General features: G+C 36.2%; 1 protein-coding gene and 1 pseudogene across 1 annotated transcript in view; both read left to right on the top strand.

Moving 5' to 3' along the window:
- The window catches only part of LOC123232483 (vomeronasal type-2 receptor 26-like), a 31,749-nt gene extending 19,854 nt beyond the window's left edge, over positions 1 to 11,895 (top strand). Inside the window, exons 6-7 of the mRNA XM_044658935.1 lie at positions 5,098 to 5,960; positions 11,878 to 11,895. Coding sequence (XP_044514870.1) covers positions 5,098 to 5,960; positions 11,878 to 11,895 — 881 coding nt within the window. The remainder of the gene's footprint in view (positions 1 to 5,097; positions 5,961 to 11,877) is intronic.
- A 4,627-nt stretch (positions 11,896 to 16,522) lies between these two features.
- LOC123232482 lies at positions 16,523 to 17,313 on the top strand (annotated as a pseudogene).
- The last annotated feature ends 1,803 nt before the right edge of the window (positions 17,314 to 19,116 follow it).

Genomic DNA, 19,116 nt, shown 5'->3' with positions numbered 1-19,116 from the left:
GGCCAACAGGGAAGAATAACAATACACTGTAAGGGTAAAGAGGTGGGTGAGAGGAAATATTTAATACTTAAGTGCATTGAAATCAACTAAAGAGGGAAGAATAATCAAATCCATTGGGGCAGAGAATTTATTCTCGCCCTATAGAGTAGAAGGGTAACAAAAGGACTAGTGGGGAGAGAAGTAACACTAGAAAGAGAGAGGGTGGGGGGAAGGGGAGCAGCTTAAAAATATCCAAGAGAAGATAAGAGAGCAAGAAGAAGGGAGAGGGGAGAATGGGAAGTACAACAAGGGAGGGGATTAGGGGAACTTATTAAAATCAAAACACTGGTATAGAAGGAAATAGGGAAAGAAGAAAGGACAGGACAAGGAGAGAAAATCAAAATGTCTGGGAATACATAGTTGATAATTATAACTCGGAATGTGAATAGGATGGACTCACCCCAAAAAAGGAAGTAAATAGCAGAGTGGATTAGAAACCAAAATCCTACCATATGTTGACTACAAGAAACACACATGAGACAGGAGGCATACATAGTGTAAAGTTGAAAGGACGGAGAAAAATCTATTGGGCTTAAAATGAAAAAAAAGGCAGGCAGGGGTTGCCATCATGGATCTCTGACAGAGCCAAAATAAAAGTAGATATGGTTAAAAGAGACAGGGATAATAAAAGGCAGTATAAAAAGTGAAGAAATATCCGTACTCAACATGTATGCACCAATTGGTATAGCTTCCAAATTTCTAAAGGAGAAGCTAGTGGAGCTCAAGAATGAAATACATAGCAAAACTATACTAGTTGGGGACCTCAACCTTCCCCTATCAGGTCTAGATAAATCAAACCAAAAAATAATTAAGAAAGAGATAAGAGAGATGAATGAAACCCTAGAAAATTAGAGTTAATAGATATGTGGAGAAAAATAAATAGGGACAAAAAGGAATATACCTTCTTTTCAGCACCACATGGAACATTGACAAAGATTGATCATGAACTAGGGCATAGAAACATGGCAAACAAATGCAAAAAAGCAGAAAAATAAATGCAACTTTATCAGATCATAATGCAGTAAAAATAGTTATTAGTAAGAATACATGGAGAGGCAAACCAAAAACCAATTGGAAATCAAATATATGATTCTCCAAAATAATTTACTAAAATAACAAATCATAGAAACAATTAATAATTTCATTGAAGACAATGAAAATGATGAGACTTCTCACCAAAACCTATGGGATGCAGCCAAAGAAATTCTAAGGGGGAGATTTATATCACTGAGTGCATATATTAACAGATTAGGGAGGGCAGAGATTAAAGATCTGGGCACGCAACTTAAAAAATTAGAAAGGGAGCAAATTAAAAATCCCCAGATGAAAACTAAATTTGATATACTAAAAATCAAGGGAGAAATTAATAAAATCGAAAGTAAAACAACTATTGAATTAATAAATGAGACTAGAAGCTGGTATTTTGAAAAAGTATAAAATAGACAAAGTACAGGTAAATCTACTTTAAAAAGGAAAGAAGAAAACGAAATTAATAGTATCAAAGAGGAAAAGGGAGACCTCACCTCTAATGAAGAGGAAATTAAGCTAATCATTAAAAAACTATTTTGTGCAATTATATGGCAATAAGTATAGCAATCTAGGTGATATGGATGAATATTTACAAAAATATAAATTGTCTAGATTAACAGAAGAAGAAATAGAATACTTAAATAATCCAATATCAGAAAAAGAATTGTACAAGCCACTAAAAAACTCCCTAAGAAAAAATTGCCAGGGCCTGATAGATTCATAAGTGAATTCTATCAAACATTCAAAGAACAACTAATCCCAATACTATACAAATTATTTGATATAATAAGCAAAGAAGAAGTCCTACCAAACTCCTTTTATGATACAAATATGGTACTGATTCCAAAGCCAGGTATATCAAAAACAGAGAAAGAAAACTATAGATCAATCTCCCTAATGAACATAGATGAAAAATATTAAAAAGAATACTAGGAAAAAGACTCCAGCAAGTGATCAAGAATGTTAACCATCATGATCAAGTGGGATTTATACCAGGAATGCAAGGATGGTTCAAAATTAGGAAAACCATCCACATAATTGACTATATCAACAAGCTAACAAACAAAAATCACATAATTATCTCAATAGATGCTGAAAAAGCCTTTGACAAAATACAACACCCATTCGTATTGAAAACACTAGAATATATAGGAATAGAAGGACCTTTCCTAAAAATAATAAACAGTATATATTAAAACCATCAACAAGCATCATATGCAATGGGGATAAGTTAGACGCCTTCCCAATAAGATCAGGAGTGAAACAAGGATGCCCATTATCACCGTTTAGATCAACAACTCACACCCTACACCAAGATAAATTCAGAATGGGTGAATGACTTGAATATAAAGAAGGAAACTCTAAGTAAATTAAATTAACACAGAATAGTATATTTGTCAGATCTCTGGGAAAGAAAACATTTTAAAACTAAGCAAAAGTTATAAAAAATTACAAAATATAAAATAAATAATTTTGATTATATTAAATCAAAAAGAGTTTGTAGAAACAAAAACAATGCAATCAAAATCAGAAGAGAAACAACAAACTGGGGGGAAATCTTTATAATAGAAAACTCTGAAAGAGGTCTAATTACTCAAATATACAAGAAACTAAATCAATTGTACAAAAAAATCAAGCCATTCCCCAATTGATAAATGGGCAAAGGACATGAATAGGCAATTTTTAGATAAAGAAATCAAAACTATTAATAAGCACATGAAAATGTGTTCTAAATCTCTAATAATTAGAGAAATGCAAATCAAAACAACTCCGAGATATCACCTCACACCTAGCAGATTGGCTAAAATGATAACAGGGGAGAATAATGAATGTTGTAGGGGATGTGGCAAAATTGGGACATTAATGCATTGCAGTTCACAACTGTGAACTGATCCAAACATTCTGGTTGGTAATTTGGAACTATGCCCAAAGAGCTCTAAAAGACTGTCTAGATTTAAAATCAAAAGCACTGGTGACATTAATATGCTACTGGTGGAATTCTGAAATGTGACCCAACCACTTTGAAGAATTATAATTATAGTGTTATAAAACTGTTTATGCCTTTTGATCCAATTCTACCTCTATTAAGCAAATTTTCTAAGACAATCATGGAAAAATTAAAGGATTTTTTATTTTCTAAAATATTAATATGATTTGCCTTTGTGACATAAACTTACTGGACATTCAAGGCATGTTCATCAATAGAGTAAAACCTAAACAAATTCGGCATATAGTTATGAAGGAAAGAGCTATAAAGAGTTTTGATGAGTGAAATGATTGGGCCCAAGACGATATTATATATAGCATCAGAAATGTTGTTTGAAGGAGCTGTGTATGTCTACATTCAAAAGAACAACTAATATATAGGAAAAAAGGAGAAATGGTTTTACATTTAATTATGTTTTTTTTAATTAAAAATGCTTTCTCTAATGAAGAACAGAGAAGGGAAAGAAGAAGTTCCCTGGGCATTTTAGTGTAATAATAGAGTAGTAAATATTTATTTTAATCACCTAATGCTCAACTCACATCAGCTCAATAGGGCATTCCCCTCAATAATAAATATGGGGGGAATTTTGATGGTTATGTGGATGAAGAGTTAGGCTCAAAAATGTAAGGTTCTGTGTTCAAATCTTGACGGATACCCTTCCTGGCTGTGTGACCTGGCACAAGACACATCAACAACTGCCTAGCCCTTTCTACTATTATGCTTTGGGACTGATACTTAATATCAATTCTATGATATAAGGTTAAAAAAATTTTAAATTTTTTTTTAAAAATCCCATTTGTTTGACTTCCTGGAAGAAATTTAGGTTCAGTCTTTGCTTCCTTCACTATAAAAGGAGGGTCATGGACTACATTATCTTTAAGGTGTATGTGTGCTTCAAATATGTCTCAAATTTATGATGCTAGGATCCCACAAGTGCTCCTTTTCATATGCCACAATTATATGTCCATATACCAAGAGAAAAGTGAGGGTGACACATTATTATACGGATTCTCATTATGGAAAGAATAGAACAACACTCAGACTCAAAAATTGTTCCAGGTCAGCTAGGTGGCTCAGTGGACTGAAAGCTAGACTTAGAGATTGGAAAGTTCTAGATTCAAATATGGCCTCAGACAGTTCCCAGCTGTGTGACCCTGGACAAGTCACTTAATCCCTATTGCCTAGGCCTAAATAGGCTTCTTCCTTGGAACCTATACACAGTATTTATTCTAAGGCAGAAGATGAGGGTTTTAAAAAAATTATTGTCAATACACCAAAGACTTTAGTTAATGGAGGGAAAAGTTATTATTAGAAAGAGAAGTGGATTGAATAAAGACAGTACAGTATAGATACTTTTTTCAAGATAAGTATTTGTACTGGAGTCCCTTGGATATCATTGCTGAGAATATTTGTTTTAAATTTTGATAATATATTTAGAAGAAGAATTGAAAAGCGAATACTTTAAATACGACAATATTTAAAATAGTAATTTAAAGTTGGGAAAAATTACAAATTTAATTTCATCTTATCAATCTAAGAGCTCTAAGAAAGGTGTTATTAGCAATCCCATTTTACAAAAGTGGAAGTTCCCTCAATATCTCATCTGTTAATTTTGAATGCTAATAGCATTTACCTCTTGGAGCTAGTGTAAGGATCAAATTAGTTATTCATTGTAAAGAACTTGGAAAGATACCTGGCACATACCAGGTGTTATATAAATGCTAATTTTAATTACATTTTATCATAATTAATATTGGGGAAGTATCAGTGAGCACACATGCAATATGATTGAGGAACCATTTACTTCAATTGGAAAAGGTAAATGTTGAGAAATATTATGATCTGGATCTTCCAAATTATAAAGGTAATGGACACAGTGGAACTGGGCTTAATCACCTTGGTGACTATAATCATATGTTGAGGGTCAAGTTCTACCCTCTATGTCCAAATGGCTTGACCTAAGTTATTGTATCTGTTTCCCAGGTTTTAGAAAAGGGGAGATTTTTAAACATAAAATGATGAGATACTATTTTCCCCTACAGATATGAAGCATTGTATGAAATGCCCTGAAAATGAGTATCCCAATAAGGAGAGAGATCGCTGCCTCCCCAAAACAATTACCTTCCTGGATATCAGAGAACCTCTGGGAATGATTCTAGTCTGTGTGGCATTTTTCTTCTCTGTGCTGACAGCTCTGATTCTTGGAGTATTTCTGAAGTTTCGTGATGCATCCATAGTCAAAGCCAATAACCAGACCCTCAGCTACATTCTCCTCATCTCCCTCACCTTTTGTTTCCTCTGTTCCTTGCTCTTCATTGGCCGTCCCACTGCAGCCACATGCCTCTTCAGGCAAACAACATTTGGCCTTGTCTTCACTGTGGCTGTTTCTTCCATTTTAGCAAAAACCATTCTGGTGGTTCTGGCCTTCAAGGTTACAAAACCTGGGAGCAGGAGTAAGGTATGGCTGCAACCTCGAGTGTCCAACTGTATTGTAGTCCTTTGCTCTGGCATTCAAGTGACTCTCTGTGGCATCTGGCTAGGAATCTCTCCCCCCTTTCCAGACATAGACATATATTCTGAACCCAAACAGATCATCATTGAATGTAATGAGGGCTCTGTCACTGGTTTCTACAGTGTTTTGGGGTACATTGGCTTCCTAGCACTGGGGAGCTTCACAGTGGCTTTCTTGGCCAGGAACCTGCCTGACACCTTCAATGAAGCCAAGTTTATCACCTTTAGCATGCTGGTGTTCTGCAGTGTTTGGATCTCTTTCCTGTCCACATATCAGACCACCAAGGGAAAGGCCATGGTGGTGGTAGAGATCTTCTCCATCCTGGCCTCCAGTGCAGGTTTACTGGGCTGCATCTTTATTCCCAAGTGTTATGTGATTTTGCTGAGGTCAGATCAAAACATTCAGGAATGCATAAGAAATAAATCAAACTGAAACTTTCTGGGGTGGGGCCAAGATAGAGGATTAACTAGAGCAGTAACTCCATGTCACCAGAAGAATTCTCTCAAAGATTAAATTATAACCACAAAATGAATACAGGAGTGAATAAACCAACAAGGAAATAGAGTAAAATAAATTTCAAGAAAAGAAAAATCCAAAAGTTAGGCAGACAACATATGGGGCACTGGGATGATAGGAGAGCAGTGCCAGCAGAAGACAGTAGCAAGGAGAGAAGAGAAAACCAAGAGCAAGCCATTCCCCCTCACCCCACATCTGCTGTCACAGGTTCTAAACCTAAGCCTCATCTAACATTCAGACCCTAAAATCCTTCCTGGGCAAATAGTGGTCAAAACCAACCCACACCCCTTGAAATTTCAAGCCCATGGAGAAGTGCAGAGTCTCAGCCCCAGGTAATGCCTCCCAACCTTTTAAGCAAAACTAAGGGGGGAGCTCCAGGACAAGGCAATCAAGGGTGTGCCTGATTGGATCAAGTAAACAGTGAGACAAAAAACTTGAGCCTAAGCCTAGGGCTAGAATTTGATCAGCCCCTAATCTGATCAAGTTCAGAGTGAAATAAAAAGCTTACACCCAAGCCTAAGGAAAGTCTTTAAGCTATCAGCAACTCAAGGATCAATTGAATCAGGAGGAGGAGGGGTTCCTCAGAGTTCTCAGCCCTCAGATCATATATAAACTTTTAACAACCCAGAAAATAAGCTGAGAATAACATCAAGGAAAGACTGAAGTTTAAGAGGCCACTTTAACTTCCCAGAAAAACAGAGCCTACTTATAATTAGATAGGAAAAATGAGCAAGTCACAAAAAAGCACCTAATTCTAAAGACTTTTTATGGAGACAAAGAACAGGGTACAGACCCAGAAGGGGGTAATGAAAGCAAAGCAAAAACATGCAAAGTCCAAAAGAAAAATATATATTGGACACAGTCTGGAACATCTCAACATGTCTTCAAAAACCAAATAAGAGAGGCAGAAGAAAAGTGGGGAAGAAAAACAAAAGTGATGCAAGAAAAAATGGGCCAATTGAAAAAAGGAAAACCAAAAACTGACAGAGAAAAAATCAGGTCTTAAAAATCAGAATGGATCATATAGAAACTAATGATTTGATGAGAAATCAATAAACAATGAATCAGAATCAAATGAATGAAAAAAACAGAGAAAAACATGAAGAATCTTATTGAAAAAAACAACTGACCTAGAAAATAGATCTAGGAGAGACACTAAGAATTATTGGATTACCTGAAGACCAATATCAAGAGAAAACCTTGGATATCTATTATAAGAAATTATCAAAGTTAACTGCCCAGAGATCCTCAAACAAGAAAATAACATTGAAATGGAAAGAATTCACAGATCTCCTCCAGAAAGAAAGCCTCAAATGACAACTTCCAGGAATATAATAGCTAAATTCAAGAGCCACAAAGCCAAGGAAAAATACTTTGATCTTTTTGACCTTGCGCTCTTAGGCACTATGCAGATTTTCATCAATCCCACTGGGATTGGTTGCTCTCCTTAATGCTGTGCTTCTTTGCACTGTTTGATGGCTCTTTTCTGTTCTCCTTGGCACTGCAGCGGCTCTTTTGTTCCCTTCTCCTGGAATCAGACACAATCATTTATCATAGTTCCATAACATTTATCAATTAATGACAGGTTTCCATAATCTGAAGCTTTGGGATATGCATTAATATTGGAATAAATATAATTATTTTAAATATTACTACCTCTATTACAATCCAAGGGGAGTTGGTTTATCTATAGTACGGACTGGGATCTTTAGACAGTTATGTAATAATTAGTGTAGCTCAAACCTCTGACGACTTCCTGTGAGGGAACAAATTTAGATTGGGTGTGGGGGGGAGGGTTAGGTAGTTGATTTAGTGTTAGGATTATCCAAAATTCCCCTTTAACCTTTCCTGGTTATAACAAATACAACATCCATCCCTGTTACTGAGTGGTCTGTGTGTGTCATCTCAGTGTCAAGGTATACTTAAACTGGCCTTCCCAAACCTGTTATTCTTCTGATATTGGCCCTATTTGAACCATCTGTCCCCATCCTCTAAATCATAGTCTTACAACAAGAGAGGTAACTTTGGCATTCAGTGTAAAATAGACTCAGTTAAAAAAGTTTACCTAGGTGAATACTACGGTTGGCTGATCAATGGGCTTTTCTAAGGCAGGTTAGGCTGTATCTAAAAGGATGATATTTGTGGGAATATATGTAAAGATTTATCACATATAAATCTATCAAAAATCTTTTTCAAAAAAATTCAAATTCAGGAAAAAATCATCAGTAATATAGGAAACCAAAATTTCCTATAAAAAGGGATGTTGGATAAATTGGACTGAAGTTAAAGTAGCAATCAAAATATTGGTGCTTTTGGAAGCTACATTATCAAAGACATAATGACTAGGTAGTTTCAGTTTTCTCATCTGTAAAATCATCTGGAAAACGAAATGTCAAAGAACTAAATTACTTTTCCCAAAAAGATAAAAGAATACAACTGGATTCATAGAGTCAGAGAAGACTGAAATGACTGAAAAATGGTTACAATCTGGGAGGTGAAGGTGTTATATAATTCTTTCCTGGTCAGATAAAAAATAAGATATTGTGGGACAGATTAGGTTTAGATCAACATCTCACACCCTACACCAAGATAAATTCAGAATGGGTGAGTGTCTTGAGTATAATGAAGGAAACTCTAAGTAAATTAAGTAAACACAGAGTAGTATACTTGTCAGATCTATTGGAAAGGGAAAATATCAAAACCAAGCAAGAGTTAGAAAAAATTACAAAATGTGAAATGAATAATTTTGATTCTATTAAATTAAAAAGGCTTTGTATAAACACAAAAAAATGCAACCAAAATCAGAAGGGAAACACAAACTGAGAAAAAACATCTTTATAACAAAAAACTCTGCCAGGGGTCTAATTACTCAAATATACAAGGTGCTTAATCAATTGTATAAAAAATCAAGCCACTGCCCAATTGATAAATGGGCAAGGGACATGAATAGGCAATTTTCAGATAAAGAAATCAAAAGTATCAATAAGCACATGAGAAACTGTTCTAAATCTTTAATAATTAGAGAAATGCAAATCAAAACAACTCTGAGGTACCACCTCACATCTAGCGGATTGGCTAAAATTATACAAGGGTAGAGTAATGAATGTTGGAGGGAATATTAAAGGGGAAAGTAAAAGCAAGAATCATGTAACCATGGAAATTTTAAAAATATATATTTAAATCTAAAAATAATAAGATACTCTTTTCACATTTGAACACCACAAAGGATACTGGAATTTAGATATTGAAGATCATTTACTCTGCTCCCATTATTTTTGATGAGAAGTAACTAAAGCCCATGAGAGTTAAATGAATTCAAGATCCCAGTGTTAGTAAGTGATAGAGGTATATTCACAATTTAAGCCAGCCTCTCTTTTTTGATCTTTGTAGACTTTGACATTATTAATCACCTTCTTCTCTTTGATACTCTTTTCTCTCTTCTTTCCTGTGACATTGCTCTCTCCTGAATTTACTCCTGTGTGTGTAACAACAGTCCTTCTCCATCTTCTTGATTATATCTTCAACTATGTCATAACTGCCCACCAGGGTTCTTCTTTGCACCCTTTTCCTTTCTCTCCATCCTATTTCACTTATTGATCTCATCATTCCCATGGATTCAATGATGATTTTTAAGCTGATGATTCTCAGATGTACTTATTCAACCCTAGACTTTCCCCCTTGTCTCTTTAAACTTCCAGCCTTCCATCTCCAGCTGTCTATTGAATTATAGGCTCCTAGGAGCCTGGGACTGGCTTTCTTTTATGTCTTTCTTTTCCTAGTTCTTACCACAGTTCCTGGCATAAAGTAATTGCTTAGAAAGTTTCGATTGACTGATGCATTGGAGGAATCTTAGACTTAACATTTCCTAAACACAATTCATTATTTGCCTCCCAAAAATGCTTTCTGTCTTCCTAACTTTCCTTTCACTGCTGAGGGTACTACCATTCTTCCCAGTCACAGTTACTTGCTATTTGGGTGCTATCGTCAGTTCCTCACCATCCATCATCCCTACACCACCATAACCAATCTGTTGGTTCTATCAGATTTGCCTGTCTCAAGTTCCTCCCCATTTGTGTCCATTCTCTCCTTATCTGACAAAGTGATACTCGTCAATATAAGTTTCATTATGTCACACCCCTACTCAATAAAATCCAGAGGCTCCCTCTTTCCTTTAGGTACAAATGCAAAATCTTCAGTTTGGCCTTCAGTGTCCTTAATAACTGGATTCTTTCCTTCCTTGAACATATTGTTATATTTTATTCCCCTCCATAGATTATTGAATTCAGTAGCACTGGCTTCTGTTACAGTTCCTTATATGTGATGCGAAATTTCCTGACTCAAGTCTTTTTCACTGGCTGTCCCTTTATTAAGGGGAAAAATTATGGTTGGACAAAATATTGAGTTTTTGTCTCCAAGGAATTGATTCAATTCCTAAATAAAAACTCAAGTTAGAATGACTTTTATGGTGGTTTATTTATAAATAGGAAGAGAGAGTGAAAGTAAGAAAATCAGAGAAAAGATATGGTAAGATATCTAACCTAACACACTAAGTAATTTGCTCCAGCTCCTGAATCAACCCAGGCATGACTAATTAGTCCTCAGTCCAAGAATCCCCAGCCTTGGGCCAAGGCCTGAGGGCTGAAGGCTGAGGTCCTTGGGGATGAATAAAGCAAAGGCTTCACTCATGAAGTCTCTCTTAAGAGGAGAGTCCCTTCAGAAAAAATCCAGGATATAGTCAATCCTTTCACTTGCCACTTGGTAGTTCAAAAGGAGAGATTTAAGAACAATCTCACAAAGTCCAAGGTCTCAGGTCCAGTTAGCAGAGTCTCTAACTCAAACTTCAACTCTGAAGAGCAAAGAAGAATAAAGAACTATCTCACAGGAAGTTGTAATTCCCTTTTAAAGGTACTTCTTTTTGTTCCGGGTTAAGATGGTGGCAGAGTAAAAAGCAGCTGTGTGACCTCTCCTAAACCACGCATATAGGACTCCTCAAGAAGACATAAAAACAAATCCAGATGAATGAAGGGACCCCACAACAGGGCACAGCATTGAAGGTACGTGGAATCAGGGCATTTCCATGCTATAAAGGGGTGAAACAGGTCTCACTAAAGCGCAAGTGGAGCAACCCCTCCCTCTCCCCACCCCACCTACAGTGCCAAATCCAGTGCAAAAGAGTAAGAGCAAGTTTGGGGCACCCATTAAGTCATTGGCAGCTCACCAGGGCCTCTTCCTGAGAGAAGCAAGACTTAAGAACCTGATAGGTTAAAGAACGCGCAGACTTTGAACACAGACCTTGAGCACAGACTCAGGCGAAGGCTCTGAGGCAGGCTTGGGATAAGACACGGATGAAAGAGCTGATCCTGAGCACAGGAGTGGACCTTCAGTGGGGACTCAGTGCAGAGAGGTGCTTGATTGTGGAAGCAGTGCCCTGAGACTGTTAAAGGAGCTTCAGGCAGAAGAACTAACAAGGGGACCACCAGGAGACTTGACCCTGAGAATAACTAGACCTGAGACTTCAGGAGCCTAAAGAGCACAGACAGATCCTGTGCATTAGAATAAACCTGAGAGGGCATGAAGCTCACACAATGGCAAGCCAAAATCAGGAACCCCAGAAGAGAAAGATGAAGATGAAACCTTTAACACTTGACAACTTTTACACAGAAAAAATCCAGACAGCAGAGTAAACAGCAGAAGAGAACAAACAAGTAACCATATCCAAACCTTCCCAAAACAATGAAAACTGGTCACAAGGTCTTGAAAAGTTCAAATCTGAGATTATGAGAAAGATGGAAGAGATCTGCCAAGAAAATAACAGTTTAAAAGGCAGAATTTCACAATTGGAAAGTGAGGCAAGTAAATCAAAGACCAGAAATGAACAGATTGAAAAGGAAAACCAGAAGATTGTAGCTGAAAACCAGTCTCTAAAGGTTATACTTAGGCAATTCAAAAAAGAAGCCCTCAAATCAAAAGAATTGATAAGCAAATTGGAGACCAAAATCAAACAGCTGGAAAACAGGACAGACCAAATTGAAAAGGAAAATCAAAAGCTTATAGTAGAAAACCAGTCTCTAAAGACAAGAATTGGGCAAGTAGAAGCCAATGATCTATCAAGACAGCAAGAACAAATAAAACAGTCAAAAGACTGATAAAATAGAAGGAAACATGAAATATTTCATTGTGAAATTGAAAGATCAAGAAAAACAGTCTAGAAGAGACAATCTGAGAAAAATTGGTCTTCCTGAAAAAGCAGAAATTAATTTAAATTTGGACTCCATACTAAAAGAAATTATTCAGCAAAATTGCACTTAAGTTCTACAACAAGAGGGCAATATAGACATTGAAAGGATCCATAGATCACCCTCTACACTAGATCCAGAAAAGACAACCCCCAGGAATATAATAGCCAAATTCAAGAGCTTCCAAGTAAAAGAAAACATTTTACAAGAGGCCAGAAAGAGACAATTCAGATATCAAGGAGCACCAATCAGGATCACACAGGATCTGGCAGCCTCCACACTAAAAGACCACAAGGCTTGGAATATGATATTCAGAAAGGCAAGAGAACTGGGTCTACAAACAAGGATCACCTATGCATAAAAACTTACTATATGCTTCCAGGGGAAAGTTTGGGCATTCAACAAGATAGAAGATTTCCAAGTATTTGCACAGAAAAGACCAGGACTAAATGGAAAGTTCAATATCCAACCACTAAAATCAAGAGAAACATGAAAAGGTAAATAAGAAACAGAAGGGAAAGAAAGAAAACTCATATTTTTTTTAATTTGTCTCTTTAAGGGCACCAATAAGATCTAACTATTTGTATTCCTATGTGGAGAAATGTTATGTATAATGCTCTGTAGTGAACACTATTCACCATTATAGTATTCAATATTATAGTAATTAGAAGAATTATTCATAGGGATAGGTTGGAATACTAAAGTCTAAGATGATATGGGGGATGGGAAAGAGAGGGGTGAATAGGAGAGGACAAAAAAGAGAATCTTGAAGGAATAAGAAAAATGGGATATTCTATTACACACAAAGAGGGCATGGGAAGGGGAAGGGATCAATATTATAAGAAGGAGTGGAAGAGAGCATTAAGAGGTAATATTTAAACCTTACTCTCAGTGTAATTAACCCTGAGAAGGAAGAGTAACTTCATCCATTAGGATATAAAACTATATCTAACCCTACAGAAAAAGTCAGAAGGGATAAACCAAGGGGAGCAGGGGAATAGGGAGGTCAAAAAAGAGAGGGAAGTACAAGGGGGAGGGAATTCATTAGGCCTTAAAAATAAAAAGAGTGGAATAATAAGGGAAGGGGTAGAAAAGGAAGTAAATCAAGGAAGGGGACAAAGGTTTGTGGCTTAAAGCAAGCCACTTGTTTAAAAGGAAATAGTGTAAGAAGAAGGGGTACAATTAAGAGAGGATACCACAATGTCGGAGAATACAGAACTGATAATTATAACTCTGAATGTGAATGGGATGAACTCTCCCATAAAAAGGAAGGAAATAGCAGAGTGAATTAGAAACCAAAATCATACAATATGTAGTCTACAAGAAACACATATGAGGCAGGTGGACATACACAAGTTTAAGGTAAAGGGCTTGAGCAAAAGCTTTTGGGCTTCAAATGAGAAAAAAAGTTAGGGGTGGCGATCATGATTTCTGACAAAGCCAAAGCAAAAATAGATATGATTAAAAAAGACAGGGAAGGTCATTACATCCTGATAAAAGGGGGTATAGACAATGAGGAAATAACAGTGCTCAATATGTATGCACCAAATGGCAGAGCAACCAGATTGGTAATGGAGAAACTGGCAGATCTCAAGAAGGAAATAGATAGTAAAACCATACTAGTGGGAGATCTAAATATTCCTCTTTCAGATCTAGGTAAATCAAACCAAAAAAAAAATAAATAAAAAAGAGGTAAGACAGATGAATGAAGTCCTAGAAAAATTAGATTTAATAGATATGTGGAGAAAAATAAATAGGAACAAAAAGGAATACACCTTTTCAGCTGCACATGGTACATTCACAAAGATTGACCATGTAATAGGGCATAGAAAACATTGCAAACAAATGCAAAAGAGCAGAAATAATAAATGTAACCTTCTTAGACCATAATGCAATAAAAATAATAATTAGTAAGGGCACCTGGACAGGCAAATCAAAAACCAATTGGAAATTAAATAATATGATTCTCCAAAACCAGCTAGTCAAAGAAGAAATCACAGAAACAATCAACAACTTCATTGAAGAAAATGACAATGAAGAGACATCCTACCAAACTCTGTGGGATGCAGCCAAGGCAGTACTCAGGGGGAAATTTATATCCTTGAGTGCATATGTAAACAAATTAGGGAGGGCAGAGATTAATGAATTGGGCATGCAACTCAAAAAATTAGAAAGCAAGCAAATTAAAAATCCCCAGATGAAAACTAAATTAGAAATACTAAAAATCAAGGGAGAAATTAATAAAATTGAAAGTAGAAGAACTATTGAATTAATAACTAAGATTATAAACTGGTATTTTGAAAAAAACAGATAAAATAGACAAAGTACTCGTCAATCTAATAAAAAAATGAAAGACAAAAACCAAATTGACAGAGTCTAAGATGAAAAAGGAGACCTCACCTCCAATGAAAGGGAAATTAAGGCAATCATTAAAAATTATTTTGCCCAATTATATGCAATGGGGATAAATTAGAAGCCTTTCCAATAACATCAGGAGTGAAATGAGGATGCTACTTATCACCTCTATTATTTAACATTGTACTAGAAACACTAGCAGTAGCAATTAGAGAAGAAAAAGAAATTGATGGTATCAAAATAGGCAATGAGAAGATTAAGCTATCACTCTTTGCAGATGATATGATGGTCTACTTTAAAAATCCTAGAGAATCAATTAAAAAGCTAGTAGAAATAATCAACAACTTTAGCAAAGTTGCAGGATACAAAATAAATGCACATAAATGATCAGCATTTCTATATATTTCCAACACATCACAGTAGCAAGAGGTAGAAAGAGAAATGCCATTTAAAATCACCCTAGATGATATAAAATACTTAGGAATCTATTAACCAAAACAAACACAGGAATTATACGAAAACAACTACAAAACACTTTTGAAAAAATTAAAACTAGATCTAAACAATTGGAAAAATTTTAATTGCTCATGGGTTGGATGGCTATGTGTGTGGGGGGAACTAAGGGGGTGAAGGGGAAAGTAAGAGCATGAATTATGTAACCATGTTAACTTTTCTAAAAAATGAATATTAATAATTGTTAAAAAAGGTACTTCTTATGCATCATTCCCTGTACATTCTTTCTATTTTACATGTACCAAATCACAACAAAGACTTTGCTTAGGACTGCCCCCCTGGACAGTGAGTTGATTCTGATTCATCACCCACCACATGGGTCACCGACCTCCCCCACTCAAGTATAAGTTGGGTGTTGACACTTTTGGTGATTAAATCTAAAAATTGGCAGGGTAGGATTAATACCATCTTCATATCCCATAGCTGGAATCTTATCTCTTGACTTTTCCACCTTACTTCATGTCTCAGCTAAAATATCACCTTCTACAAAAAGTTTTTCCTTATCCAATAATGCTTAAACCTATTACCTAGAACTTGTTGAGCTCCAGTTTATCAGGTTTACCCTGCATATACCTTGTTTGCATATATTTCTTTGCATGTTAGACTGAGTTCCTTAGGAACAGGGCCTAGCTTTAATTTTTTGCATTTCCTTTTCTTATTACCACAATGGTTGTTTTTCATGATTGGTCTTTAACAAAAAGCCTAACTTACTTCCCCAGGGGTTGGTGGATAGAATGGTTTAATGGGAAAGATGTTGGTTTTGCAATCAAAGTGACAAAGAGATAAGATTGCATATGGAAAGACTGAAGAAGAAATATGGAATAAAGTGACAGAGATGTAGATTCCAGACTTGATTCAAAATGCAATGAATTATCCCAGGAGGTGGTGACCTGTCCACCAACCAGTTTTTAATTGGAGACAGAAATTATACAGGGGGCTTGGAAACTCAAAATGTCTTTGAAATATGGATTAAACTAAAAGCCTTCTGAAGTCTCTTATAACTCTTAAATCCTCATGGATCTAGTCACTTCCCTAGGACAGTCACTCCTGTTGTGGTGGGGGTTAGGGTCAGGAAAATTTCAAGTTTTTGAAGGAATCATTATGAAGTGAGATTTCTGCTCCTGACTATGGGCTGAATCTGAAAACCTTGGAGGGACTTTTCCCTTATAATATTCTGTTATAAGACTCTACTATTCAATTATTGTGATGAGGTAGTTGACAAGCCTATAAACGCTCATGAAGAAAGGACATGGGAACAGCAATTGCCAGGGCTGGAGCTTTAGCTTTTCAGCCCTAGGAGTAATTGCTATTTCAGTTACACCTTGCAAGAACAACATGTCTCATACCTGGGGATAAGAGACAGGTGTGAATGGACCAGAGACATGGCATAAGAGTTTTCGTACTCCTCTTGGAAGTAGACAGTCCCCTGTTGAAATTCAGAGCAAGGAAACAGACTATGACTCTCTGAAACCCCTGGAGTTCCACTATGGTCCCTCTACTGCTAAAAGGATTATCAACAATGGACACTCTTTCAAAGTTGAGTTTGATGATTCCTCTGATAAATCAGTGTTATGCGGAGGACCTCTGGCTGACAAGTACAGGTTGGCCCAGTTTCATTTTCAATGGGGTTCCAACAAGCAACCAAATGGCCCTGAGCACATTAAAAATAGAAAACAATTTGCAGCTGTGCTTCACTTGGTTCATTGGAATAAAAAGTATGAGAGTATGAAGAATGCTTTGAATAAAGGTGATGGATTTTCTGTTGTTGGAGTTTTTTAGAGGTGGGAAGTAATCATTTGCCAGGATTTGAGAAAATCATGAATGTTCTGGGTAAAATTCAAAAGAAGGGGAAAGAAGCAACCTACAATGACTTTAATCCTCTTGATCTCCTTTCTAATTCCTTGGAATTTTATACTTATCCTGGTTCACTGACCACTCCTCCTCTCTCAGAATGTGTGACCTGGATTGTCTTAAACATGCCCATCACTGTGAGCCATGAACAGATGTCAAAGTTCTATAACCTTTACTTCACTTCTGAAGGAGAAACATTTGCAAAACAGATGGTGAACAACTGGCGCCCAGTTCAAAACCTGAGTGGCAGAAAAATTAGAAGATCTTTCAGATAAAACCATCTAGTCTAGGCCAGTGTCTGATGTGAATTCTGGAGGAAAATGATCTTCTAGCTAAGCACAAGTCAGTTCTAATTGCCTCTCTGTACACTAGCAACATCTCTGCACAAGTTTTTGTCCTTATGTTTCTGAACCCTCATGGGAAGTAAAAGTAGAAGGCTGTAATCAAGTGAAAGTTTTGTTAATGAGAAAAACTCAATAACTCAGAAGCCGTGTGTAATGCATAGCAAAATGATGTCTTGGTGCTTTGGTGATAGTAATGCTTTTTCTGTGGTAAGGAACCAATGATAAGGAATGGTAGAATTGATCTTTCCTCCCTGTGCAATAAGTTACATGATTGCCTAGAGTCTACCTTGTAAACCCTAAAGCTGTTTTTAAATATAGCAAACACAAAAGTTGAAGACAGAATAGTATACTTGTCAGATCTCTGGGAAAGAAAAGATTTTAAAACCAAGCAAGAGTTAGAGAAAATTATAAAATGTAAAATAAATGATTTTGATTATATCAAATTAAACAGCTTTTGTACAAACAAAAACAATGTAGCCAAAATCAGAAGGGAAACAACAAATTGGGGAAAAATCTTTATAACAAAAAACTCTGACAGGGGTCTAATTACTCAAATATACAAGGAGTTAAATTGATTGTATAAAAAATCAAGCCATTCTCCAATTGATAAATGGGCAAGAGACATGAATAGGCAATTTTCAGATAAAGAAATCAAAAGTATCAATAAGCACATTAGAAAGTGTTCTAAATCTATAATAATTAGAGAAATGCAAATCAAAACAACTCTGAGGTACCACTTCACACCTAGCAGATTGGCTAAAATTAAAGAAGGGGAGAGTAATGAATGCTGGAGGGGATGTGGCCAAATTGGGACATTAATGCATTGCTGGTGGAGTTGTGAACTGATCCAACCATTTTAGGTGGCAATTTGGAACTATGCTCAAAGGGCTATAAAAGAATGCCAGCCCTTTGATCCAACCATAGCATTGTTGGGTTTGTACCCCATAGAGATCATAGATAAAAAGACTTGTATGAAAATATTTATAGCTGTGCTTTTTTTGGTGGCAAAAAACTTGAAAATGAGGGTATGCCCTTCTATTGGGGAATGGCTGAACAAATTGTGGTATATGCTGGTGATGGAATACTATTATACTCAAAGGAATAATAAACTGGAGGAATTCCATGTGAACTGGAAAGGCCTTCAGGAATTGATGCAGAGTGAAAGGAGCAGAGCCAGAAGGACATTGTACACAGAGACCCATACACTGTGGCATAATAGAATGTAATGGACTTCTGTACTGGCAGCAATGCAATGATCCAGGACAATTCTGAGGGACTTATGGAAAAGAATGTTACCCATATTCAGAGGAAGAACTGAAGAAGTGGAAACACAGAAGAAAAGCAACTGCTTGAACATATATGTTGAGGCGGACATGATTGGGGATGTAGACTCGAAACTACCACACCAATGCAACTATCAACAATTTGGAAATAGGTCTTGATCGATGACACATGCTAAAATCAGTGGAAATGTGCACCAGCTATGGGGGCGGGGAGAGGGGGGCCGGGGGTGAAGGGGAAAGTAAGAGCCATGAATCATGTAACATGTTACCTTTTCTAAGAAATATAAAAAATACTTTAAAAATCAAATAATTGATTAAATTTCATTAATATAAAGTTTAAGAAGGCAGATTAATAGTAGTGATTCCAAGAGATTACATTTAAGATACTGAGATATAATTTTTTAAAAATATATTTGTAGCCATTGAATCTTAATCAGAGATGATGCTTTTG

Source organism: Gracilinanus agilis, chromosome 1, assembly GCF_016433145.1.
Source record: "Gracilinanus agilis isolate LMUSP501 chromosome 1, AgileGrace, whole genome shotgun sequence".
Classification (NCBI taxonomy): Eukaryota; Metazoa; Chordata; class Mammalia; order Didelphimorphia; family Didelphidae; genus Gracilinanus; species Gracilinanus agilis.
Note: the sequence above shows the minus strand (reverse complement) of the source record. Positions and strands in the feature narration are given on the sequence as shown.